We start from the raw sequence: 27813 nt of genomic DNA, 5'->3' as shown, positions 1-27813 counted from the left end.
AAGGCTTGAAAATGAACTTCCAACATTGGCCCAAGTTGGGCACAACTAACAAACATAGGTTTTTTTTTTTTTTTTTGAAAGTACTAACAAACATAGGTTGAGCATCAAACTTTGCCCATATATTATACCACAAAAAAGGAACATGCGTACAATAGAGATTTTTATAGTATGAGGGAATTTACAAAATTGGCCCTACATCTCGCGATCCGCGTACCAATCACGCCATTTTCCTCGATATTTCTTTATTAGATTACACGGCCCCTTACTGAACCGTCATAACACCAAGGTTAGCATTGTCATTACAGTCCTAAAGCGGAACACGTGCGAGTAAATTTACATACAAGTCCCAGTTGCGGAGATCTCGCCACGCGTCCCCTCTGCCGAGGCAGCATCCCATCCAAGGGCCCGTATCCCTCCGCGAAGAAACACAGAGAAAACACAAAGCCAAAGAGGGCCGAAATGAAAAATCTTATCCATCTCCCAGCCAATGGGGAGAGAGCACACGGATGGATGACGTGGCAAAAGATTTTTGAAATCCCGCCCAAAGCCCGGACTTGAAATTCCATTCTGTGACTGAACAATAAAATTTTTCTTTTCCAGTCCTCTGGAGCGCCCCTTCTTATCTCTCGCCCCCCTTCTCTTTGCCCACTCACAACACACAAGCCAAAGCATATCTCTTCGTGTTATTGTCTTTCTCTCTCTCAACCCTAGAGAGGTAAACTCGCTACCCCTGCGGCGCTGACTCGCCCGAGTCTTACCGATTTCCATCACTCCCCCACCGATTCTCACCGGTTTTCGTCGTTTTTTCGCAGGTTTCGCCATGAAGGGAGGTAAATCCAAGGCCAAAGCTGATAACAAGTGAGTTTTTATCTGAATTCGTTTTATATGTGTTTCTACTCCCCCTACCGTTCGGATCTATAATTTTCGTGTGATTTCTGCGTTTGCGATGATCATCTCGGGGGAATTTGTTTTCAATTTTTTGTTATTTTATATAGGCTCTCCGTGAAAAAGAGAGGCGGTGAGACAAAGAAAGCGAAGAAAGCTGCCAAGGATCCGAACAAGCCGAAGAGGCCTCCGAGTGCTTTCTTCGTGTTCATGTACGACACATTAGATTCTCGCCTGTTACAGATCGATAAAATCATATTTTCAATTCCTCGTATAATTTGTATCAATTTTTTATTCGATTTAGGGAGGAGTTCCGCAAGACGTACAAGGAAAAGCATCCGAACAACAAGTCCGTTGCACAAGTGAGTTTTGTCAGATCCAAAATTTCCGTTAAACCTGTGTTGAATGCTTCGAGATTATTCGTTGTTTTGACTTTCGTATTTGTTCGAATATATTGAAATTCTCTAGGTCGGTAAAGCTGGCGGAGACAAATGGAAACAGCTCTCTGATGCTGTAAGTATATTGTTTATTCAACCAGATTTTTAAAACAAATTTTTTATTCGATTCTAATATTATATTATTCTGATTGAATTCAGGAGAAAGCTCCTTACCAAGCCAAGGCTGAGAAGAGGAAGCAGGAATACGAGAAGAGCATGCAAGCCTACAATAGAAAACAGGTACTTTTTGTTTTCATTCACGCTTTCTTCTGTTTAAAAGTTTTTGAATGTTTGAATAATTAATTAATATAAATATTCATTTTTTGGGAGCATAGGCTGGGGAAGCTGCCGAAGAGGAGGAATCTGACAAGTCAAGGTCAGAGGTGAACGATGATGATGAGGATGAGGATGGGAGTGCAGAGGTTTGCTGCTTTGATCTCTGCTTAATTTATTTCCAATTAAAAATTTTAATTAATGCACTAGTGATTAATCACAAGCCCCTGTAATTTGTATATGAACAGGATGATGATGACGACGATGATGAGTAAATGAAATCGGTGGCACAACTTTGTGTAGGGGGATCTGAAGAAATATGTGATGATGACCTTTCCTTTTGGGATTAGTTTATAGCAGTTTCTCTTTCCTGTTTTGCTTTCTTTTGTTTTATGTTTTTTTTTGGGAAGGAGGGTTAGATGGGAACGGGAAAGATTTACTCCTTAGTCAAGTGAGAGCCGTTGGGGAAATCCACTGCTCTGTGTACTTTATTATGATGATGATTACGTTTCTTCAATCCATTATGGTTAATGATAATATCTTAGCTAGGACTTTTTGTCCTTTTTAAAATCCCTGATCTGACAATTTTCCCGTCCGTCGGTGTATTTTTATTCCTCGGATTCGCCCGTTTAGTCAACTGCATATGGGTTTGTTTGTTCTGAGAGGAGATGAGAAACATGGGGGAGGCGTTTCTGTATATGATTGGATTTTATGATTATGATGAATAGGCATATGTATTATGTATGATTGGATAGGGTGTGTTTCCTATCGTAATCATGCAAGTGGGTGTTTACACTTCTAGTCTTACTCAGTCTTAACAATTGGGGTTTTTTTTGGTGAAAGCAATTGGGTATTTCTTTTTAGAACACATGAGATAATGGTTGATTCTCAAACTGGGTGTCGTGCGTTTAAGGAGTCCCTCCACGTGAGATTGGATCTTTCTGAAAGTAAAAATAGTAAACCCCAAACTGGCCCAAAGATCAATTCATAAATGTCTGTCGAAAAGTTTATAATAATAATTTTATAATAATACATTATTATTGCCTTTGCATTGGTGGTTACGTTTAGCTACGGATTGTCTATTTGTCTCTGTGCGTTTTTCATTTTTTGAATTTATAAATTGACGAGTTAAACAAAACGTTGAGACATAACAGATCCTCAATGCCAATATTATTTGCAGTTGCAATTTGTTTTTATACGGTAAACTAAAAGGGAAAAGGTTGACAATGAATTTTGTGCTATATGATGACAAATTTTGAGTGGTGCAAGTTTTCAATTATAGTGACCCTAATAGTAATAATTTCAAAGTCTCGAGTACCCAATGAAATCCTAATTTTATGATGTTAAACTGAAAGTAATCGCCCTTATTGGTGGATGTTAAAAAATTCAATATGTGTACGACTTAAGAAAATAAACACTTCGTTGTTTAATAATATATGGATATTCAATTACCACATGTGAAAATATTAACCACAATAGATGAAAATTAAGGTTTTAATCATCGTAAATATTTAAATGAATTATGTACACTACAATTTCTTATTGAAAAAGTACATTATAACCTTTACTTCGTTGTTATTTTATTTTCAAACTTTTTATTAACTTGTGTAGGATCGATGATGGACCTCCAATGAAAATAAGAAATTTTTTTCTTTTTCTTTTTGGTTTTAAATCTAATGCTATGGGAAGAAGTAAATATTAGAGAAATTTTAGTAGTGCAAAATATCATGTAAATATGGGTAAGTGGGTAACACTGGTGTGAGATTGTCTCACGGGTCTCAATCCGTGAGATATGTCGAATATTTGATTAACGGGTCGAATCTTTGACCTCATTAATAAAAGATTTGACCCGTCTCTCAAATGGAGAGTTTTTGCCTGTATAGGAATGGAAGAATGGCTATATAGAAAGTGGGAACTGGGAAGTTGGAATTGAAATTAATGAATTGATTGACGCTAGCAAGTAAGGAATGAATTATTGTATTAAAGGGCTTACTATGACTAGAATAGCTGGCATATTATATTTACTTTTGGTGGCATACCTAATTATGATTTGAGGAATCTTATTTCCTTTATTTTTTTTTTATTTTTTTTTTTAATTTTTTGCACAATATGTCATGTGGAGTATGGAGGTGCATCCTTTAATAATATATTCTTTCTTCTTCGGTTACAACGTTAACTTCCGTTTACTGACAGCTATGTCTGGTACAAAAGGATTTATTGGATTCAAATGCTACCCATATGACTAATTCATTAACTATTAACTATTTGGCGCAAATTATATCGTGGACCGTGCATCAAAACAACGTCGTTTTGATTAATGAAAACAGACAGATGAAACCACATCCGTTTCGCGCCATTCACTTTCAATTCATATACACTGCAGTTACATTTCAACACAACTGCAGTAAATACTTACATTTCGATATAACTACAGTTTCATTCGATAATATAAAAACACAAATGTGAAACTGTTATTCAGTATCAGTTCATATACACTGCAGTTACATTTCAACACAACTACAGTTACATTTCGATATAACTACAATTTCATTCGATAATATAAAACACAAATGTGAAACTGTTATTCAGTATTAATTCATATACACTGCAGTTACATTTCAACACAACTACAATTACATTTCGATATAACTACATTTTCATGCGATAATATAAAAACAAATGTAAAGTACTATCTTTTGAGACTGCAAAGCACGGTATAACGACTGTTGATTTTGTATCAAATTTCATGCTCAAGTTAAATTCATGTAGTAAATCAATCAATATTCAAGGAATCATTGGTCAAAATTATTTTAACATTTTCATACAAAAAACTAATCAATATTAAGTATTCTAATAACATCTATGCAAAATTGCAGGTTATAAAAAAAACACGTTTTTAAAATTTTAATTAAAAAAACATGTATTTAGAATTTTAGAAACCAAAATTCTATACTACAGATTATGAATGTTGTTGAATGTATCTTAAAAAAGGCCAATTTAAGTATAACCATATTATTATATTATTCCAGGGCCAACACTAATACTAATATTTGCATCTTATAAAATACGACTAATTTAATCAAATCTCAATTGAATTGTTTCAAACTCAAATTATTTTGGGAATAAGGATAAGTGTACACTGCATTAAGCAAAAATCATTGAAATTAAAGTGGGAGATGCATGCACTCTTGATAATCCATGGGTGTTGAGTTGGTTGATTTAAAAAGACCTAGAGGAAAAAAAATTATATATTCAGACTTGAATGATCAATCATTTGTAGTATTTCATTGCAAAACAATCTATCTAGTGCAAGGAATATGTAGCCATAATTTGTTAATGATGAAAGACTATTTCTTTATTTATTAATACAAAAAATTTAATCAAAATAAATGAAAAAAGGCACAAATTTTAAGTGATAAAAAAATTTAATCAAAATAAATGAACAAAAAGGCACAAATTTTAAGTGATATAGTTGTAGTGTTTGAGGGGTTTTTGCAGAGATTGCAGGTGTGAGTAGGAATGGAAGATGCGAGGAAAGAGAAAATAATAATAAAATAAAGCAGAATCTTTACGTGCTCGCTGGGCACGTAAGGTGCAAGAAACACGCTCTTGTGTTCACTCTCTCTATCCTCCACGAGGGCTCCACTTGCTCTGTCCAAAACCTCTCCTCCTGCAAAGACCCTCCACCTTCTCTCTCCACTGCCTCTGTCCTCCACATCAGCTATACTTTCTCAAAAACCACACTAAAATTTACTGATGGAGATGCTCTAATATAATTATTGGTTTTTATAGGTGCGATTATAACCGACTAATCAATAAAATTTGTAATTAGACTTAAAAACATAAGTAATCATAACAAGTTTTCCCTGTTATCTCCCAATCATATGCTGTGACATTAAGCAGCCATACAGGACAATAAAAACTTTCCTCCATTTCATTACTTTTATCTTTTGACCAATTTTTTTAGAGTAGTGTGTAGAGCTAGGCCCAATCCTATACGTACACGTAGGTAGGGAATAGATCAATGCAAGTGATTTTGTTCTTTTATTGAAGCATAATGCTTATTTGGCCATTAACCAATCCGTCCTTCTTTACTACACAGGTTTTTTTTTTATTTTGGTTGTTACACTTTTTGGACAGAATTTCTTCATTGTTCTCTTGTACATTTAATCTGGTTTTCTCCGAATTTGTCCACGTTCTCTTGAATACCATCACCTTAATCATATGTGAAATATTGTAATGAGTCGTAGAACCCAATCTTGCGTATAGCCTAAATTGTTATACCATGGACTGGTCCACCTGGCAAGATGAACCTTAGTTCTAAATTGTGTATTTTAGTATTGAAATTGTGAGTGAACTTCTAATGTATTTCTAAGTTTGGAGAATTGTGTATACAATGCAAGATCATCACAAATTGTAAATATTTAGTATTTAAATTGTGTATCTTTGGACCCAGATCCACATTGCAAGGTGAACTCGAGTAACTAATGTTGCATGAATTACTAATGAAAACGGAAGGTTATTACAAATGTCACAGACTGATACAAAAATTTGGTGTAACATTTTCTATTTAGAAAAAAAAGTTTGGAAATGCTTTTCTGTAAAGCAAAGATCAGGATATGTAATTTTAGGAAGATTCAATTTACATAATACATATGCATGTACATATGTGGTTCTGTACACTGCTTTTACCAAAGAAAAAACAAGAAGCTCACTCTGCACACTAATAATGACCATTTTGCAGAACAGAACACATTCATAACATACTGCTTTGCATTCTGCAAATATTGAATAAATTAAGAGGCAGAAAAGAAACACAACCAAGTACTAATTGGACTATAAGGGACAGTGTGTGGAGGATCAGGAACTTGCTTTATCATTTCCTTTCTCATTCCCAGCAAATTTTAGCACCTCTTTAGCCATGGCAGAAAATGATCTGGCAGTATCCTGCATCTCAGCTGTTCTAAGGTTGATGCCCTGCATGCCCAACAACCCAGAAAAGTAGTCATAGTATCTTGATCCATGCTATTTTAAGACAAAAACTGAGAGATGAAGTATGAAAAGGTCTATATCAAGAAGATGGTGTATTTGGTATTATTAGTACCTGCAATTTTCTCAAATTTTCACTGAGCTTTGATTTTGCTGCTTCTGCAGCACTTGTTTCCTGCATTACAGGTTGGAGTATTCAGTTGTAGTCAATTACTGGCTTATGACAGTAGTATACTATCAAGGCACTTGATTGGTACTAAATGTAAAGGATGAATGCTTACACTTGAAGTGTATCCATATTTTTTCTTTATTTGGTCAACAGCACCAGCCTTCTCATCCTGTGGTGATTCAGTAACTTGAACTTTGTCATTTTTGACCTTCAAGCTCTTAAGTTTCCCTGAAAAATGAAGATGAAGAGTTCAAGATGAATGTGAATCTCAAGTAAAACAAATTTCAACAGCCATCCTGTCCAAAACTAACCTCTGATTGCTTCAAATGAATTTGTAAGGTTCTGTTTGTTTAGTGCTGCAACCATTGGATTTCCTTTAGGTTTCACTACAGGATCTTCAATGTCAATGTCATCTTCAAAAGGAAAATGTAAGGCCAATCAGCACATCTATGACTATAAGCTACAGAAAGTGCACTGAGAAATGAAATTTCAACTGGATAAAGGCACTTCAATTTCAGATTGCTAAGTACACATTACAATCTTGATGTAATTAGCACTCCAGAAAAAAAAGTGTTTTTCAATATAAAATGATTCCACTCTCCAGAAATCTAATAACATAGCGGAGGAGCTTGGTGTGGGGAGCACCAAGATGGGAAAGTGCAAAACATACTGAAGGTGTATGGCATATGTGAAATACCTATATCCAAGATGTCATCTTCATCCATGCTTAACTTCTCATCATTCTCTGCATCTAAAGGAAAATTGGGAACTGAAAAGATTGCTGACAATTCTTCAATACTTTCTTGCGGATCTTCAGCTGCTTGTTCAGGTGGATTCTTTGCTTTGTTTCCTTTGATGACAGACCCAAATATACCCTATTGCCCAAAAGCAATTTGAAGGTTTTCTTATTTGTGTACCATAGAGCCATGCATACTTCAAAAAGTTAGGAACACCGACCTTTTTCTTTTCTTTATGGATGATGGGTGCTGAAATAGGTCCTTGTTCAACCAATATCTCTCTATCGTAAACTTGGGATGCAAGGTCCAGAAACCTATAGCGGAACAAGAAACAGCCCATTCAGCAATACTGCAAATATGGAGCCTATTGCTATTTCATTTAAAAGAAAAAGAAACTAGGGAAGGGGGTAAGGTATATTTTCCATTCTGCCTCATTAATTAATGGAAATTGAGGAAAGAAATACAAAATTACAGGCATGTAGAATAAATCACATGTCCAGTTCTTAGTTCAGTACCTGTAGGAATCCTTTAGGACTGAAACTGAGATGAAAAACATTTCTTGATCCCTGTCCACCTTATCAAGAAGAAATTTCCAGAGTTCTTGTGAGCTTTCAAGCATTATAATGTTATTGAAAAAAAAAAGCATCAAACTTAGCCTGATGTACCACTATGAGTTCACCACTATGCGAAGAGCATATGGAGGTGTCAGAAATTGAGTTTGCTTTTGGAGTTGAAACCGTAAGCCCTCTTACTGATGTTTCTTTTAGAAGGGATAGCTCTGGAAGGGATCTGAAGTTTTTACAACATAGTCAGCTAGATTCAAAAAACATGCTCCCTACACAACTGATAAATATGGCAAGAAGGAAAAGTTGGAGAACAAAGGAGAGAATTTGAAATAACAGGTTATGGCTTAAGATTCAATCAACTAGAAGCAATTTCATCCTTCCCAAGTGACGTATAAATTTAATAACATTGTAAAGCGGAATTCACAGTGGACTAATAATTCAATTTCTTGACACCAAAATTAATCTCCTTTTCTATGGTAAGAAAGACTGACCCTTCCCATATGAAAGGATGGTATTTATGTTCCAAGGTTACAGGTCCAACATTGATGTCTCAGAGGTCTAACAAGGATTCATACTTCAAGATTTTAAATTGTGATGAGTTCCTTTGGTCCCAAACAGAACCACTAAATGAACATGCATCTGTGCAGGAAATGTATTCTTGAATGACATGCATTCAAGAAAGAGCAGCTCTTGGTCTATTAATTAATTATGTGTCAATGGTTTTTTGCACATTAATTATCTCTGTTGAAGGTCATCGAAAAGGAAATGCGATACCTTATTTCAACTTTTCCATTTGAAAAGAGAAGAGTGACACCAGCCTGAGGACCATCAAAAGTGGAAGCCCAGCAGCAAGAAGAGGAATGAAACTTCTTTTTGTAGTGTACTTTTTTAACTCCCTATGTATAAATAGATGGGGAAAAAAAGGGTAAGAATTTGCACAAGCCTAATTTATGTTCGATATAGCATGCCTGCTTACCTGAACTACATGCACCAAGGAATACACATAAACAGCTTTTTCAGAACAGAGTAATACAAGTGGTAGCCTTGAGGCATCAGAATTCCCCTTATCTGTGTTCATGCAATCTGAAATGCTAGATCCTCTATTGGAATTTTCCTGTACACCTGTAAAAGCCAAGAAAAGGAGAAAACTGTATAATTACTGATTATGTAATTCCATGAATATCACTATCCTCCAAATGTCAAAAAATTCGACACTTCTAATACTAAAAAATTACCAATAATCTGCATAAATAGAGCTCTGGAGGGCTTCTTAGGATGAACCATACTAGGGCTTAATATGTTCCCTGTCTCACCCTCAAGTGCCAACACTGATGAATCTCTTGTAGCCAGCACTAGAACATTCTTCTCAAAACCATGGAGGCTGCATGTCTCAAACTGTGAAGAGATGATACCTGTGCAGAGTTCAGTTGCTATGTGCCTTTCATACAATACGCTGAGGCTCTCAATATCAATTAGTGAGACCTATATATAAAGTCAATTCAAATATCAAATTTAGGCATTAACATAACAACAAAAAGTTGAGCATGCCTGGAAGCGAGGATGTCAAGAACTAATTAACTTTGTCACTAACACTTTTTGCTATGATTGGTACCATCAGATTAGACAATGTACTATTCCTCCAATAACAGTACTTTACCAACACATATAAATCATTCTACTTCTAATATTCTTTAGCATATTGAAACTAACAGACTTGTAATGACAGCCAGACCAAAATAACCTGAACTCCTGAACCAATAGGATAGAGGAGAATAGCAGAGAAAAAAGAGTGAATGCATAAATACTTAAATAGTAAAAAAAAGAAGAATTGTAAGAAAGAAGGCTTACGTATCCTTGATCAGACCCAACAGAAAAACTCTTTGAATTTGGGTTCATAGTAATAGAAAGTACAGCTCCATTAACCTTCAGAAGCTTAAGACTTCGGATAATTTGATTGCTTCCTTTCTTTGAACCTATGGAATAGAGTCAAATAAGGCATTTATATACAAGGTTAGGGGCAGCATCTTATAGAAGCATTTGATCAATGAAGCATTTGCATACAGGAAATGTTTGTTCAACAGATTCCTAAATGGAGTAATAGCACATGATTTTTTTATTTCTTTTTATAGTTGGATAATTTAACAAAGAAAAGATAAGCAGAAAGGGTGTACTTGTACACAAAAAGGATGATTCAAATATATGGTAAGAATCTATTGTCTGGCTGAGCTATCAATGCACACAAAAAGGAATTCTATGGAGTATAAAGGCACCACGCAGATCCTCTTAAATTACCAATGGGAGGATGAGTCATAGCTACTTAGTGGCCTAAGAACACATTCAGTTTCACTCATACTCATGCTCCATACCTTGGAATGACAAAAAACTGTTGTCTGGGGCAAATGCCTCGGTTTTAAATTTATAAATACGAATCTGCAAAACACATTTGTGTTAGAAGTAAGCTCTCGTGCACAGTGCACTAAAATCTACTACCATATTTTTCCATCAAATTCAAACTTCACCATTCCATTTTGATCACCGGAAATAAGGATATGTAAGTCAAAGACAAGGCACAATGCTGTCACTGGCACACCACTTAATGAAAAGTTGTCTTCACTCTGCATGGTGATATCATATTGCATTAGGCCTTGCTTGAAAAAAAAATTTAAAAAAAAAATTGAAGCAAATCAAACAGGCTTCATTATCATCCTAATTGTAATTGTCTTATATTGGGGGCTAGGGTTATTCAATTGGGCTATAATGCACATGGGCCAAACCAAACTAAAAGATTGAATCCAACCAATTAACTAGTCTAACCCATGGCCTTATAAATCCATATATTCTCTCTTATTTTATCAATGTGGGACTCTTAACACTAATGTTCTACAGTTCTTTTGCCTCTTTCTAATGTCTTCAGATGCACTACCTCCACATATTATATTATTTGTAAATACACCAGATGAATGGATATATTTTAGAGTTTAGACCCAAACCACTTCTAGAGTCTTAGAGAGCATGCATTCACAATGCACCATAGAATATGGCATTCAAAATGTGAATTTACTCACCTATAGTAAAGGGTTGTACCAAAAATTCATATGATAATGTATTACCTGTTGAGTGAGTGATACAATTGGAAGCAAGAGTGGGCATGAGACATCCCAAAAATTTATGGCTCCATTACTATGCCCTGTTATGTACAAGTTCTTAGCCTTTGAAAACTCGGCAGAACTGCCTGAGTTAGAAATAGTTCCATCTTTTTGCTTCCTCTCAAATGGAAAAAGAGGAAATATATCTTTAGTCAGGGAATTATAATCCTGCATAACAAAGAAACAGAGAACTAAAGTTTTCTGTTGCCCTTGCAAACATAATATATGACAGGTCAGAGAAAAACTACATACCTGATTCCCTGACCATAACATATATGGGTTATCTGTTATGAGTTTTGCAATGGTGATGCTAGAATCAACAAATGGCAACTTCACCGATATTTCCTTTGGGAGTGAAGGTGGGGACTTGGTCTGGCATTGCAACAGGTACCTTTCTACTAAACTATCATCATATGCATAAACAACACCTGACTTCCCAAGCAAAAGGAATGCATCATATTTCTGCTTGCTTGGTGCTTTAGAGCTTGAAATAATCTCCATATCAAGACAAGACTCAGGTGGATGAAGTCCCAACTTAATTGTGCGTGATTCAGTATGCTCATTCAGTAAAACGACCTACAAAATAAGTATCTCAGAGACAGCTGACTATTATATTTTCAAAATAATAGAATAGAGATATGCTACTATTAGTCAATAATTCCATAAAGAGAATGTGAAGACTAGAGGTGCCTGTATGAATGTTCTACAAGTACTAGATCAACTCAGGATCTGGCCACTGTGAATACATAAATATGCTTATTTATGACATAAACACATAATGGATACACATAAAAATGGTCTCCACACAACTCACACTGTGCAGTAGCATGTTTCTCAAGGTACCTAGCAGTGTTACATGAAGTTTCCTGTAGAAATCAGGCATTTGAGGAAAATGCCACTCTTGACTGAAAACTAACCTACCATCCCTACTAAAATAGAACAAAATTGAGAATTAGAAGAAAAGGAAACCTCACCTGTGACAAGTTCATCAGATTATCAGAGAAGCCCATAACATACAATCGACTTGCTTTACCATCTGCATAAGCCCACCTTAACTTGGCTATAGGGATCTTGTCTAATTTATATCCAATATTCAGTTTACAAATAGGAGCATTTGGAGAGGCAAAAGAAGACTCTTTGATAGATTCTTGTTCACTTTTCAAATTTGAAGCATTTGGGATGCTCCAGATAAATATTTCTCCATTGCTGTATCCAACAACTAATTTAGTTCCATTAGGACAAGCCCAACAAGCTGCTGTTGTTTTTTTTGCCTCATGATTTACAGATTGCAGTGCATTTCCTCCAGTTGTAAAGATGGTTTTGCTTTCTTGAACTGCCCACAATATAATGAATCCATCTCGATAAATAATGAGAACCCTGCATCAACATAAAGTTTCACACATATAAAAGGGTTTGACTATCAAAATGATGTTTGAGGTTCATCTGAACCTACCCAGAAATCAGTAATCAGTACTCAAGACGCAAAGGAGAAAAGGTTAATTCAAGCAATTTCACTTTTAAAATATCTCTATTTTTCACCTCTCATATGGTGAAAAAGTATGTTGGTAAAAAAAACACATGATTTGGTTACCAAAGTATTATATGTTAAAAAAGGAAATAATGTAACATTTAATTCAAAACAAGAATAATTCAAGAAACAGGAAACTTTGCCTTCAACAGCCACTCATAAAAGTGAATGGCAAATCTGTCTGTCAAGTTCTCAGTTAAGTGGTATATTTTGGTAGACAAAAGAGTTCAAATATTTGCAGTAAGAATGGAGAAAACTGCTGATATGGAAAAGCAACTACCTCTTACTTTCTGCTGTAGGTTGAGGCAGGATTTCAACTACAGCATTGTCCCCATCTTCATTTGAATTCCCTATATGAGGATTATATAACAGTCAAATACCAATTATTGCATCATTGGTTGGAAGTTTGGGGGTAGTCAACCAGGGGGAATAAATAAGGATATTACACACAGCTTTTTTCCCATTAGTGAAAGGAACTACTAGACATTACTAATTTTGTCCATACAAGTAACTCAATTTTTTAATGTATGAGTTTCATATAATCACATATAGTATATTTCATAACTTATATTCAATCAGATGAGTAATTGATACTACACATGTATAATCACTTTATTTTAGTTACTGATAGCTGTGCACATGAAGACATGCACACACTGAAATGCTGAATAACAAAAAAATTATTCCTTTCAAAAAAAAAAAAAAAAATTATTGAGGCATCTAACTACAAAAGATTTCAGAAATATTCTTGCAATTCAATGTCTTTGTTGACTAAAAACTGAGCAGTAATTGGTGGAGAATATCTAAGACAACTAATAAATAGTAAAAGATAAGCAATGAATAATGAAATTAGGTATTGTTCTCACCATGAGATGCTGAAAATGGTATATGATATTTCATTTTCACTACATTGCATGGTTCTTTTTCTAGCTTCAAAACCCAAACATAACCTAGAGAATCTCCAATATACCTGTCAAAGCACATGAAATTAAAAGCTACATTACTAACATAAAGCCTATGGGGCTATGTCTAGGGCAGAAACACTTACATATATGGAGTATGTTGAATAATTTTAAAAGAGGTGATATCCCTCTTAAACTCATGAACATTTGACAAAGACTTCTGGTCTACATCCCAAACCTGAACATGATTATATTTAGAGATTAGATTAAACTTATTCATTTTGACACGGATGAAAATGAGAAAGTGAGAAACTAGAAGAATGGGATTCCATTGAATGACTTGCCTCAATATGGTTATCAACATTTATATTAATGAGAAAGCCTTGATTTTCCATAAACTGCAAGACAAGAAGAATCAAGTAACTGAGTTCTCAGCAATATACTATGTACCAAGTACCAATGATACTAAGATGTCAACTAGTATTAAAAAAAAAAAAAGAAAAAAAAAAGAAGTCATTGTAACCGTGATCATGTATCTGACATTGATAGGATAAATATATCATACTTCACATTAAATGACTACCTGCATGAATTTGCTTGGTACTATGTGAGGAGATTCCAGTAGAGCTTGGGCACCATCTTTCCCAAACACTTTGATCCTGCCATCTCTGCAACATGACCAAACATTTACTGCATTGGTCTTTGCACTAACTCTAAGCTGGATTCAAGTAGGCGAAACAGCAGAATATATACTCACTTGGTTGAAATGGCAAGAATTTTCTGAATGGAGTCGTAAGACAACAGAAGAGCTCCTGGTGGAACTCCATAGTGATATACTAAACGGGGATTGACGTCATCAGGCTTTAAACCATCCACGTTCCCTACAGGCTGCAAACCAAATAGTTAAAAAAATAAATGCCTTAACGACCTAACGTAATTTTTGAATGAAATGAAGGAATTCATATAACTTTACCACGGTAACTAAATTTTTAGTTTCGGCTCATGAAACCTACAATACTGGGCTATAAAATACTACAGTAAAAATTATGGAACGATAGAAATTAGAATCATAGAATATAGAATATTTGAATTTAAGTCAAAGGCCTTGTGGTCAAGCGGCATGAAGTGATTCTCCCAAGTGGGAGGTCATGGGTTCCAGTTTCAGTGTGGTCAATGTTGACTTTGTTGGGTTTCAGTACTTTAAGAAAGTATATGGACAGATGCTACATGTAACAGGGTCAATAGTATTAAAAAAAAAAGAAATTTGAATTTAATTATTTATGGATGCTATGACTTGCCGGTGCAGGCGGACTTCCAGGTGCCTGCAGCTTGGTTTTATATAATGGTATGGGCCTGTGATAGATTACCCACTCTATCCGAAAGCTTTTGAGATACTGGTGGAGCCTAATATGCACATACCTAACGAATTTCTAGTGTCTGAACTTTGAATCTTTAGGCACATGGAATGAAGTCAATGAACCATCGGGCACACGTGGCATGATGCCAGAAATACCCTCTCAAACCAAACATAAATATTGAAAGCTCAAAATTTGGTTCAATTATTTTTTTTTAAAATTCAAAAACCTATTCAAAAAATTCGAGCATCCAGCTATTTTAGCTTAACTTGAAAAAGTTGAATTGCGAATTTATGAAACATTATTGAGTGAGCGGCAATCAATCGTTAATAAAGTTTGATACAATTTAAAGAAAAAAATAATAATTTGACGACATATAATTCGTTAGTTTGATAAAGTTTAAAAAGAGATAAAAACTAAAGTTAAAACGGATAGATTACTTTAACACCTACCAATTAGTTCATTTTAATTACCTTTACTTTCGAGAAAGAGGAAACCCATTACCCATAGCAATCACATAGAGAAATAGACTTAAAGAATAACTTTTATTTTATATTTTTATAATAATTATATCTTGTCTATATCAGGAGGTGGACAAAATGGTGAAAAATATTTCCTAAGAAGAAAATTCATTAAAGATTAGGACAGTCAACCAGCTTATCCTTTACCGTGCTTGCCTTTGAAAAGACCAACTACTCCCTATTGCCCTCATTTATGATTTTTATTCGACACAATAAAATTTTCGAATTTTGCATTGACTATCACGTGATATCTTAAATTCTGATTATTGACCTATAATGTAATCATTAACGCTGCTAATTGTATCGGGTTCTACGTCCATAAACATAGACGAACTCAGCACGCACTTTTTTTCCTTTTTAATTAAAAATTAAAAAATTACTTAAAATACTTCTAACAAGATAAATTAAAAAGTTTTGAATCTCACGACTCAAAAGACTCATCATCAATCACACAATATATCATACTAAATAAAATTTGTCTCGCCAAAGGCCTCGTGGTCAAGCGGCATAGTTGTGGCCCTCCTAAGTGAGAGATTACAGGCTCGTTGTGGTTGAGAAAATATGTATGAACAGATACTAATTGTAATAGAGTCAATAGTATTAAAAAAAAAATAATAATAAAATTTGCCTCGTTAAAATACGTCTAATCTTATCACTCTACGCAACAAATACTTGAGAATTGTTGCATCATTTCAAATCGAACTCATAACTGATGAATCCTAATCATTCTTCCAATTCAAATACTAATCACGCGGATGCTATGTTCATACCGAACAAATTAACTGTTAAACAAAATAAGAGCAAGAGAACGGAATGTTCAAAACTCGATGATTCCGATCCCACGGAAAGGCAGCATTCTCAGAACTCTCGGAAGAAATCTTCTCTTAAACCTTCTGGTTTCAGTTTACATAATACAGATCCAAACACAAAAGTTCAAATTCATACGTATATTTAGAGAGAGAGAGAGAGCAGAGCACTGACCTTCTTGTTGAAAGAAGCCTTCTCCACGAGTCTCTCGAGTTTCTTCACGAACATCTGTGCGAGTGTATGTAGAAGATCGTATGACTGAATTTGAGATTGGAGAAATGAGAGAGAAATTGGGAGAGCAAAAGGAGAAGTGTTTGCTTAGTTAGACTTTGGGAGAGAAAAGTGAGAAGAGGAGTGAGAGAGAGGGCAGGTTGCAGGTTTGGTTTGATGATTTTGGATTTGGACAGAGGAGATGCTGGTCGGCCGGGTGTTTTTATATTCAACGTGGACACGTGGCGAGCGATTAGGATAATCCGAAGATTGCGAGAAAGAAAGGGCTTGGACGGTCTAACCGTCTCTGTAGGGTCAATTTTGGAACCACTTATATTATAACAATTGCCAACAGCAAAAAGGCGTATAAATGTATGCTATATAGTATATATATACTACATCCCTCTTAAATTATTTCTTAATATCCACTTCCAAGTTCCAAATATAGTGTTATTTGATGAGTTTTATTTTTATGGTAAAATTTGTGTGAGATTCAAGTCAAGATAAAATGTTATATGGAAAATTTTAATATTTCTAAAGAAAAATATAATATTTTTGTATTTTTCTTTCTTAGTGCAACATTACTTATAAGGAAAATTATAATATATTTGATGAAAAAATTATATATTTATATCAAAATATAAAAATCAATCGTTATACCCTGCACCACGGTGCACATAGCAATGCGCACCACGTACGTAAAACGACGTCGTTTCGGTGTTAGTAGACGCGGACGCGAATGACTCAGGGAATTCATTATCTATAATACACATAATCATTATCTATAATGCACAGAACGCTTGCCTAGAATACACAGAATGTTTGCCCAAAATACACAGAATATTGACACAAAATACACAGATGTTAGTGGACGCGAATGACTCTAGGGAATTCATTATCTATAATACACATAATCATTATATAGAATACACAGAACGTTTGCCTAGAATATACATAATGTTTGCCCATAATACACAGAATATTGACGCAAAATACACAGAACTCATCCTCCTAACATTCGAATGCACAAACACATCACAACTTGTGTTAATAACATGAATACACATAATATTTACACAAAATACACAGAACTCATCCTCCTAAACATTCGAATGCACAAACACATCACAATATGTGTTACTAACATGAAATCACAACATGTGTTACTAACATGAATACACATAACGGTTGCCTATAATACACAGAACGGTTGCCTAGAATACACAGAATGATTGCCTGGAATACACAGAATATTAACATAAATACAGAGACCGGGTGATGATTTCTAAAAAAACGGACGATTAGTTTACAATGCTCAAAACGACGTCGTTTAGGTACGTGGTGCACATTGCTATGTGCACCGTGGTGCATAGTATAATTTGCCTATAAAAATATTACATTTGTCCTAAAAATATATGTTTTCCCTTGTAAGTAATATAAACACCCTGAGTCAGAATTACATTTACATATTGACCTGACCTGATTCATCTATGAGACGATTTTACACAAGTGTGACTCTATTTTTATTAATAAATTTTTTTTTAACCCCTGATTGATTCGACCCATTTATAAATAATTAATAAATGTAAATAATTTTATTATGATTTGAGAAGATAAATAAGTAGCATTTTTTAAATCTTTTTTTTCTTCTTCTTTGAGAAGAAGAAAAAATATAAGAGCTGAGGTGTTATTATGGGGCCCGCAATTGACGATGATATTTATGTCCGGACCAAAGTTTTTCATACTAATTTGTAATGCCAAATCATAATTTTCTTCTCGATAAAATGACAATCATTATTGCATGGACCACAGCTGCGTGGACCAAAAATAAAAAGTACATTATTTTTATATTGAAAGTACATTATTTTTGTATTGTAGGTACATTATTTTAGGGTACATTATTTTTGTACTGAAGGTACATTATTTGATATATACTATCAAATAATGTACCTACAGTACAAAAATTTATATCAAATAATGTACCTTCAGTACAAAAATAATGTACTTTTTATTTTTGATCCACACAGCTGCGTGGACCATGGTCCACGCAATAATTTGCCATAAAACGAACATTTTTTTTTCCATGCCAGTTTTCCTCCCGTGATTCTTTAATGGGCTAATCCAGTAATTGAAGTGGGCTTCAGAGAAAAATATTTGAGAGCTGGGACATTAGCATGGATGTTAATGGCCCATGTCTTTGAATCAGGCCGTATAATAGGCCCAATAAAATAAATACTACAATGCATCACAATTTTATCCTCAATTATATTGCAATTTAAACCCACCCAAACTCAGTCCAAAGATGTACAAAAAACGTACTACCTCGTAGTATAGTTAATAGTCTGATAGCCAGTTAGCCACAGTTCGATTCTAGTACTGTATTATCGGCTTTTAGTTTCATCCTTCATTTGTTAGTTCGAACCTATTCATAGCTTTTCAATTTTTATTTTTTGAGATTATCTAAATTTAACTTTACAAGAGTTTTTTTTTTTTTTAAATAAAATAAAATTAAAACAACTTTAAGATTAAGTATTTAGAATTTAAGTTAAATAATGATACAAATAATAACAATAATAATAATTTTGGAATTACACTTAATTTAAACTTTTTTTTATTTGGAACTAAAATCGATAATTCCAATTCAACAGTATCTAGTTTGATTTGAACTGAACCGTAATCATCTCTACCTTGTATTGTAGTTTATCAATTTTAATTTAAAACATGAGATTACAAATTCAATGTTCAAAATTATATAAAAAAAAAGTAGTCATCTTCACACAATCACCAAACACCTTAAAATGGTGAAATGACCCTTGACTTGAAAGATATCTTTTAGGGGGAATGATATTATTTAATGCTTTAATTGTGACTAACTGATTGTGGTGTAGATTTGTCTCTTAATTATTCGTGGTGAAAATTTAATCCATAAATTTTTAGTGAGGTGAGACTGATGAATTTGTGAAAATTATGGTGACTCAACTGCGCACAAGGAACCCCTCATTTAGAGAGATTTCTTCTACACAGTTGCTGGTGAGATTTAATATCGTATCATTATTCTGATCTCAAACTTCACTCCCGTGAACACCCACTTATATTGAATCATGGAATGATATGATGGTTGTATTATTTAATAATTATATGATAATAATGGGTGGGTTGAATATCTAAAGCATTGGTTCCTCCTATTCACGTGGCACACGCGTTCCACATCATTACCACAGCTTTTAGCTTTGGCAAAAACAAAACTAAGCCCCACAAACTAAAAGCCATGCATGCATGCATGCAAGCATCATCATCATCTTCATGAGTTGTAAGGGTTAGGCTTTGCATCCTGTCCTTGCTTTTTGCGCTGTCCTAATTAGCCTTTTCATTGCCCTTTTATATAAATTATACACTTCAATTATTTGTAGCTTCAAACAATCAAAACTTCCATATCATATACCCATGCTTCAATTCTTTGTTGGTTGTCTAATGCTTAATTCAAGAGAACAATAATATTAGAATAGTTGGAGTGATGATGATAATGAGATTGAAACAATTCATTCTTACCTTTTTAATTGAAATTTTTACGGTTAGAGTGGTTCGCTATTTTAACCGTAATTCATTCAAACAATCATCTAGAGAACGACTGGAATGGTGAATTATCCCGTACCGTTTCAATCGTTCACTCAAAGACATTACACCCTAAATATTACAAGGATTGTCTCTAAAATTACCTTCAAGTACTTCAGTTCTATATCTTACGTATAGTCGGTACAGAGTAGTTGTATACTAACTTAATTAAATATATTACTTGTGCTTGTAAAACAGTGTTATTTTACAAAATGTATTTGTTAGGAATAATTTTGTTGTGAAAAAACATTAAGTATTACCTTGATAACATAATGACTAAATTACTTGGAAAGTTATTGAAGCATTTGGTTCATTTGACCTTATCATAGAATAGTGTTTTAATTTCACCATTTAAATTTCTTTAAAAAATTAAATTATTTTGTCCAACAAACATCTATAACAGTGATAATTATAATTGAAATGTAACAATCATCATATTGAGATACTTGTACCTACTGCATATATGTAGTGATTGATGAAGATCATAGATTCATAGTATTTAATCTGATTGTGTTATTTTGATCAATGACGAAAAATACAATGATTAGCCAATAGAATTTTATGTACATGCTGTGCAATGACATTCATTTGTCCACGTCTGATGTGATCCCAAGGAAATTTATGCTTAAGACAAATGTTGTTTTTCTCTTATGAAATTATCTTATGTTTTTTTTTTCTTCTAAATTTACCTTATAATATTTTTTAAAATTATACTTATTATCCCTCAATTATTCTAACGTTATAAGTTTAGGCATTTCTTTCAATTTTACAAATTTGATCATTTAATTTTTAAAAGCTATAAATTCGGTATATGGAAAAAAAGAAGATGATAGATATAAAGTTACAAACATGTCATCATAAACTTTAATTACAAATAGAGTTTGATGTTTCAATTGGTAGAGCGATGGAATTTACAAGCATATTTAACAATTGAATGATTAAATATAAAAATTAAAACAAATAGACCATATTTATAATTCAAAAATAATTGTGAAATAAAAAAAAAAAAGATTTTCCTAAATGTTTTGTTGGAATTTTTTTTTATAGCAAAAATGATATTTTTTAAGTGACTATTTTGTGATACAAATATATGTGGGGACCCTTCCAATTTGGGTCGGGCCAAAATGAATTATAGTTCTTTGTATGGAGATGAAGAAATCGATATATTGTATGCTCAGAACAGATAATGAATGGATGAGAAATTGGTTTTAAAAACACACTCATTTGAGTTGAGGCAATTTACATTGAGGGACAACCAATTCTGCAGTTATGTATGTAAAACTGAGTTTTTAAGTTTGGAGTTTGGAGTAAATTTACTTGGATGCCCAACCAATTCACTATAGCAATCTGTGTGGAAGAGATATGTCACATTGAATATTGCCATTATCTCTATCAATCAATTGCCATACGTTTTGTTTTATATATAATTGAGCCAACACCATAATTTCCAATTTTACATCATACTCGCAACTGGTTGTCCTGTGAGTGAATTTGGTAGGCCAAAATAGCCCTACTTTAGTTGCCTAGCTACTGTGTCTCCCTTTTTTAATCCTTGCAAAATTATGTTTTTCCCTGTGTGTGTCTCTCTCTCTATGACTCTATATATATAGCTTGTGTATATTAGATTCTCATAGGGTTTAGGGGTTTTTATAGGACCAAAGAGTCCTATCTAGAATTGAAAGTTTTAAGAATCTAACATAAATTATAATTGTATTGTATTTTTATCATATCAAATAATAAAAATATCAACATATATATAGAAGAAAAAAATACTATTATACATACCCATACTTTTTATTTTCCACTTACATGGCTTATTCTAATTCATCTAGAATAAAAATGAGTTTTCGCACACAAAAAAAGAGAGAATAATTAAAGTGAGTCTCAATTGTTATTTTTAATAAAATTATGACATACATCAAGAGATTCTTTTATATTCTTTAATAGTGTTGGGTTGTGATGAAGACCAAATTACTCATGCACAGTTAATAATCATACATCCTCACCTAAGAATTGCAATTCCATTGACATTTTGGTCTTTATATTACTGATTCTTGTTTAATTATTATTAAAATCTAACATTAGAATATAAATTTATAGTTATTATATTCTCAATAATCAAACAGTAGAATTTGTCAAAGGCTTTGTAGTCAAGCGGCATAGCTGTAGCCCTTCTAAGTGAGATGTCACAGGTTTGATCCCAAGTGGGGGTGTTGGCTCGATATAATAATTGATAAAACTCTCTGCTATAATCCATTTATAGTTTTCCTAGAAGATTGAAACTAAGGGTGTGGGGATTAAGGAAGTTAAAGCAGGCATAAGACCAATCGTTATATAGCGATGTGCACCACGTACGTAAAACGACGTTGTTTTGGTGTTAGTGGACGCGGGCGCGAATGATTCCAACGACGTCGTTTTGGTGTTAGTGGACGCGGGCGCGAATGACTCCAGAGAATTCATTATCTATAATACATAGAACGTTTGCCTAGAATACACAGAATGTTTGCCCAGAATACACAGAATATTGACACAAAATACACAGATGTTAGTGGACACGAATGACTCAATGGAATTCATTATCTATAATACACATAAACATTATATAGAATACACAGAACGTTTGCCTAGAATACACAGAATGTTTGCCCATAATACACAGAATATTGACACAAAATACACAGAACTCATCTTCCTAACATTCGAATGCACAAACACATCACAACCTGTGTTAATAATATGAATACACAGAATATTGACACAAAATACACAGAACTCATCCTCCTAAACATTCGAATGCGCAAACACATCACAACATGTGTTACTAACATGAATACTCATAACGGTTGCATAGAATACACAGAATGGTTGCCTAGAATACACATAATGATTGCCTGGAATACACAGAATATTAACATAAATACAGAGACCGGGTGAAACGGGAAACATGATTTCTAAAAAAACGGACGATTAGTTTACAATGCTCAAAACGACGTCGTTTAGGTACGTGGTGCACATTGCTATGAGCACCGTGGTGCATGGTATAATTTGCCGGCATAAGACCATGATGGTGTGGTTTCAATTCTCATGATAATTTCACGTTGGATCGGGTCAGTTTGACCGGTGTTAGGTTTAGTCAAAGTTGAACCAATTAGGGGATTGCCAGCTTTGCTGCATTTCTCTATCATTTCATCGCCTTTTTTTTTTGGGGTACTTCAACACTCGTTTAATTAATTAATTAATCATTTGCATTATTGGAGTGCATATGCATTGGCATCATATCCTTGGAATGTATATAAAATGACCCAACAAGCTAAGTTAAGGCAGCTAATAAACAGGTGTTCTTTTATTCTATATCTATTATTTTAATCCTCATCTTAATTACTAAACAAAAATAAGACTATAAACTTTTCAGGGAAAAAGGCAATCCTCATGATACTGATATTATTCGTTGTTTATTTCCTCTCATCTTTTTCATGCCAAATTCCATTAGCCAGAAGCCAAGATGAATTCAGATCTTGTCTATGTGCTAGTGTATTAAATATGTTATTGTTACAATTTGCAAGAATATTGAGATTTCTCCGAATTCATTTAACAAGTGAATGGAGCATGATTTTAGTACTAGCTAGAAGACTACAAGTTCAATTCTTACCAACACATTCTTGGTCGAGCCGGTTGCACAGAGTTTTCTTACCGATACCCTCATGTAGTTACGTTGTTGCAGGGGCGACAAGTGCATATGATTCTTATACTTAGTATTGTATTCCCTCTATCTTATTTTATTTGTCCTACTTACTATTTATTGGTAAAACTAACTATTTCTTCTTGGCAAAAATTTGTGTGAGACCGTCTCACCGTGAGACGGGTCAGGTCAATATGTAAATGTAATACTTATACGCACAAATGTCATACTTATATGCTCAAATGTAATACTAATTAGGAATAAAATTTTTATTGCTTATAAGGGTAAATGTAATACTTTTAAGGGAAAATACAATACTTTTACATTTCGATTTAAAAGTATTATATTTTTCTTCAAAAGTATTATATTTTCCATTATAAATAATGGGCACTTGTCAACATTACTTATTATGAAAAATGTATTACTTTTTCTCTTATAAGTAACAAAAATTGTATTCCTAATTAGTATTATATTTTACCATATAAGTATGACATTTGCATGTTACTTCGACCCGACCCGACCCGTCTAACGAATAAGGATCCGTGAGACGGTCTCACACAAGTGTGACCCTTTCTTCTTAACTTATATATTTTCATTAGTATTTACCTATAATTTTTATATTTGATTTTTTATTTAATAGTATTTTTAATATAGTTTCTAAATATATAAATTTCGCATACTCATTCTAAACTTAATATTTTGAAAAAATTAAATTGTAAATAACTCCAATCAAACATCATTAATTAAACCCGACACATAAAAATGAGACGGAGGGAGTATGAGAAAGTCTCATTTACATTTTCTTTTCAATGAATAAGTAAATATCCAATATGCTCGATCTATTTTGTGTCTGGTTCATTTAACAAGACTTAATTGAAATTATTTACAAATCAATTTTTATAATACTTAGTAATATTTAATTTAGTATTAATATAACATATTTATATATTTACGAATTACATCAAAAGTGCTATTAAATACAAAAAAAAAAAAAATTTTTTTAAATATTTTTAAAAAATAACCAAAAAGTAGTTAGTATAGTAAACTTAACAGGTAAAATGAGATAAAGAAAATATTTTTTAATAAAAAATTAATATTTATTAACTTATTAAAAGATATTACATATTTTAAAATCATACATTTTCACACAAATATTTGTGTAATTCATATTTGTAATCCGTGCTAGAATTGGGAAAATAGTATTTAATTTAATGTCTCAATTTCTAATGCTTGTGAAGTCTCTTGAAATGGTTTTTTTTTTTTAAATGAAAAATGAATACAGTAAGAGATCATGAAAAAATCTGTGTGGCCGTTACGAGTTGCCGCCAAATGCAGGCCGTACGTCGTGCGTAAAAGCAACAGCTTATGAGCTGTACGATTTTGCGCTCTTGCCGTTAAATTATTGCAAATTGACAAGATAATAAATTTAAAAAGAAAAAAAAAATCTTAAAAAGTATTCCGTTTTTCCGTTATTATAGGCGGATAGTTGCAGTCTTGCAGAGTTGGTAAACAGAGTTACAGGGAAAGGGTAAATTCGTCACTTAGAGCACGTCAACGACGAAAAACAGACAAGCTTCCGTGTGTGGCTCCGTCTCTGATGCTGTCCTGTTACACGTCGATTCAAGCGTGGCTAATTTCTTTTATTATTATTATTATTATTATTATTATTATTATTATTATTATTTATTTTACTAATTCATGGAGTGAAATTTTTTTTTTATACATTAAATTTATAGCTTACATTAGATTAATTTTAAGTCGAACAATTCATGTCTAAAGATACTAAAGAAGGTAAATCAAGAGGTATTCAAACAGTTTTGGTTTTTACTCCTACATATAATTCTGCACATAAATTTTTTATTTTTTTTTCACTGATCAATATTCGAGGAATAGAAAATGGAAGGAAAGTATTTAGTATGTTATGGTACAACCTACCGTTGATCCAAATTCATGGACTCTGTTCCATTAGAGTCAATATCAATATTATTCAATAGCTAGCTCAATAGAAGATGTGTGAATAGCAGGCTTGATTCCTCATCTATCAACCTAGAAAACAGTTGATGAAGTGATTTAATCATTTAGACTAGACTTTAGCATTCTTATAGAGAATTTTATAATCTGTTACTTTAAGATATATGTTCGACTAAAACTCAACTGAATTAGTTTCATTTCATAAGATATAAATAACAAAATGTCTTGGAGCACTTAATAAAATTATAAGATAAGAGGATTGATTCTTATGTGATTGTGCCATATTAAAACTTTCTTTGTTGAATCTTATCCAGATAAGAGTTAGATTTTGTAAATGTGATCCGGTCAGATTTAGTTTTGACTCACAATTATGAAGTACTTGATATAGTATGTATAAAAGGCAAAAACTTGTGTGAGACCGTCTCACCATGAGACGGGTCGGGTCAAGATGCAAATGTAACACTTATATGCACAAATGCCATACTTATATGCTTAAATGTAATACTAATCAGGAATAAAATTTTTGTTACTTATTAGGGTAAATGTAATACTTTTAAGGGAAAATACAAATATTTTTACATTTCGATTTAAAAGTATTACATTTTCCCCTTAAAAGTATTACATTTTTCCTCAAAAGTATTATATTTGTCCTTATAAGTGAGAGGCACTTGTCAACATTACTTATTATGAAAAATGTATTACTTTTTCTCATATAAGTAACAAAAATTGTATTCTTGATTAGTGTTATATTTGAGCATATAAGTATGACATTTGCACCTATAAGTATAACATTTGCATGGTGCTTTGACCCGATCCGACCCGTATCATGAATAAGGATCCGTGAGACGGTTTCACACAAGTGTGCCCCTGTATAAAAAAATTTAAATTCTTAATTTAGACACATTACATATAGAGTATTTATGATCTCTATTTTATCGATGAAGTTAAAAATATAATATTTTAAAGTGGGTAATCTTCTTATTCAAGAATATTATGTATGTATCAGAATGGTTCCATCAAAGAAAGGAATATTTCAGAAGGGATAATAGGGATTTGGGTTTTTTGTTTTGTTTTTGGAAAATATAGGGATTTGGGGTTGATCAATTGTCAATGTTAGACTTTTGCTTACTACAAGCACAGAGAGTCCTCTCATTATTTAAGGTCGTTCCCACACTGTCACTTGTAAGACTTGATCTCTAATATTTATTTTTAAATTTTATCCCTGTGATCGATTGAACTGCTCATGCAGACAAAATTGAAGAAGTAATTAAGAAGGCAAAAGCATGTTCAATAGTCAAACTCAAGCTTGGAGTGATTCTAAAGCTGAACATGCTCATTTATGATTCTATTAATACATAATTATGATATGATATCTTCCATAAATCATTACATTTGATGTGCCATTCCAGCCAGGGCAAGGAAAATTCGAGAAAATTAATTAATTGCATCCATATTTTCCTGCTTTTTTTCTTCTTTAAACTAATTCCATACTTAAAATATACTCCAGCCACACATTGCAGAAAAAAAATAAAAAAAAAGAATAACAATCACATTAGATAATCAAATGTTCAACACAAATAGAAATAACATAAAATCAAATAAAAAGACCATACTGATAACTAGTAGCTCTAGCTAAAGCGTGAGCAAGCTTGTTCACTGATCTACGGACGAACCAAATAGACACAAAATTAATGTGTCGTTGTAGAACACGGCATTCCCTATGACTCGACCGCATAAGAAAAGTCCGGCAAATCATCATTTATCTGTCTGCAAACTATCTAAAAATAAGAAAAAAAAAAGAATTAAATTTTCCCATCCTCTCTCAATAATCCCATGATAAAACTTTAAAACCTCTTTAATAGCAAGAGCTTCTGTCAGGTGAGGATCATTCATGCAACACAATGAACCGTTCATCGCAGCCAAAAAAATCTCCTGCCAGGTGAGTGGTGAGTATCTACAAAAAGTTCAAAGAAAAAAAAACCTACATCTTCGAAAATTTTTACTCCAAAACGTTTCAAGTTCTTTA

The 27813-nt window shown here is 33.1% G+C and overlaps 2 protein-coding genes across 3 annotated transcripts; one reads left to right on the top strand and one right to left on the bottom strand.

The window, feature by feature from the left end:
• Nucleotides 1-566: 566 nt before the first annotated feature.
• On the top strand, nt 567-2165 carry LOC116011850 (HMG1/2-like protein). The gene is made up of 8 exons (XM_031251267.1): nt 567-715; nt 813-858; nt 996-1097; nt 1190-1247; nt 1354-1398; nt 1482-1562; nt 1658-1744; nt 1844-2165. The coding sequence occupies exons 2-8, from the start codon at nt 821-823 to the stop codon at nt 1868-1870; spliced, it is 438 nt and encodes a 145-aa protein (XP_031107127.1). The 5' UTR covers nt 567-715; nt 813-820; the 3' UTR covers nt 1871-2165.
• A 4013-nt stretch (nt 2166-6178) lies between these two features.
• On the bottom strand, nt 6179-16704 carry LOC116013981. Of its 2 annotated transcripts, none has more exons than XM_031253958.1 (24): nt 16490-16704; nt 14390-14520; nt 14216-14300; nt 13977-14030; nt 13779-13870; nt 13597-13700; nt 13011-13080; nt 12177-12579; nt 11455-11778; nt 11167-11370; nt 10576-10704; nt 10423-10486; nt 9905-10029; nt 9292-9538; nt 9033-9178; nt 8831-8952; nt 8156-8279; nt 8006-8064; nt 7711-7804; nt 7451-7628; nt 7065-7166; nt 6866-6981; nt 6700-6759; nt 6179-6572 (listed from the first exon to the last, which is right to left on the bottom strand). In XM_031253958.1, exons 1-24 carry the CDS (start codon nt 16541-16543, stop codon nt 6456-6458), a joined length of 3204 nt encoding a protein of 1067 aa, XP_031109818.1. In that variant the 5' UTR covers nt 16544-16704; the 3' UTR covers nt 6179-6455. The 2 variants fall into 2 exon arrangements, with proteins under 2 accessions (XP_031109818.1, XP_031109819.1); XM_031253959.1 differs by having other exon boundaries at nt 10576-10671.
• Between the last annotated feature and the right edge of the window lie 11109 nt (nt 16705-27813).

The sequence above is a fragment of the Ipomoea triloba genome, chromosome 3 (assembly GCF_003576645.1).
Source record: "Ipomoea triloba cultivar NCNSP0323 chromosome 3, ASM357664v1".
Taxonomy (NCBI): domain Eukaryota; kingdom Viridiplantae; phylum Streptophyta; class Magnoliopsida; order Solanales; family Convolvulaceae; genus Ipomoea; species Ipomoea triloba.
The sequence above is the reverse complement of the archived record's forward strand: the minus strand, read 5'-3'. Positions and strand labels throughout refer to the sequence as shown.

Bases quoted from the DNA above. Each gene is read 5' to 3' on its own strand.
- LOC116013981 (XM_031253958.1), bottom strand. From the start codon at position 16,543: ATGTTCGTGAAGAAACTCGAGAGACTCGTGGAGAAGGCTTCTTTCAAC. The intron at 11,371-11,454 runs GTATGTAGTTTT...TTTGTTATGCAG, and splicing joins TGTTATGGTCAGGGAATCAG to GATTATAATTCCCTGACTAA. The intron at 10,487-10,575 runs GTGAAGTTTGAA...TGTGTTTTGCAG, and splicing joins CCGGTGATCAAAATGGAATG to ATTCGTATTTATAAATTTAA.
- LOC116011850 (XM_031251267.1), top strand. From the start codon at position 821: ATGAAGGGAGGTAAATCCAAGGCCAAAGCTGATAACAA. The intron at 1,098-1,189 runs GTACGACACATT...TATTCGATTTAG, and splicing joins AGTGCTTTCTTCGTGTTCAT to GGAGGAGTTCCGCAAGACGT. The intron at 1,745-1,843 runs GTTTGCTGCTTT...GTATATGAACAG, and splicing joins ATGAGGATGGGAGTGCAGAG to GATGATGATGACGACGATGA.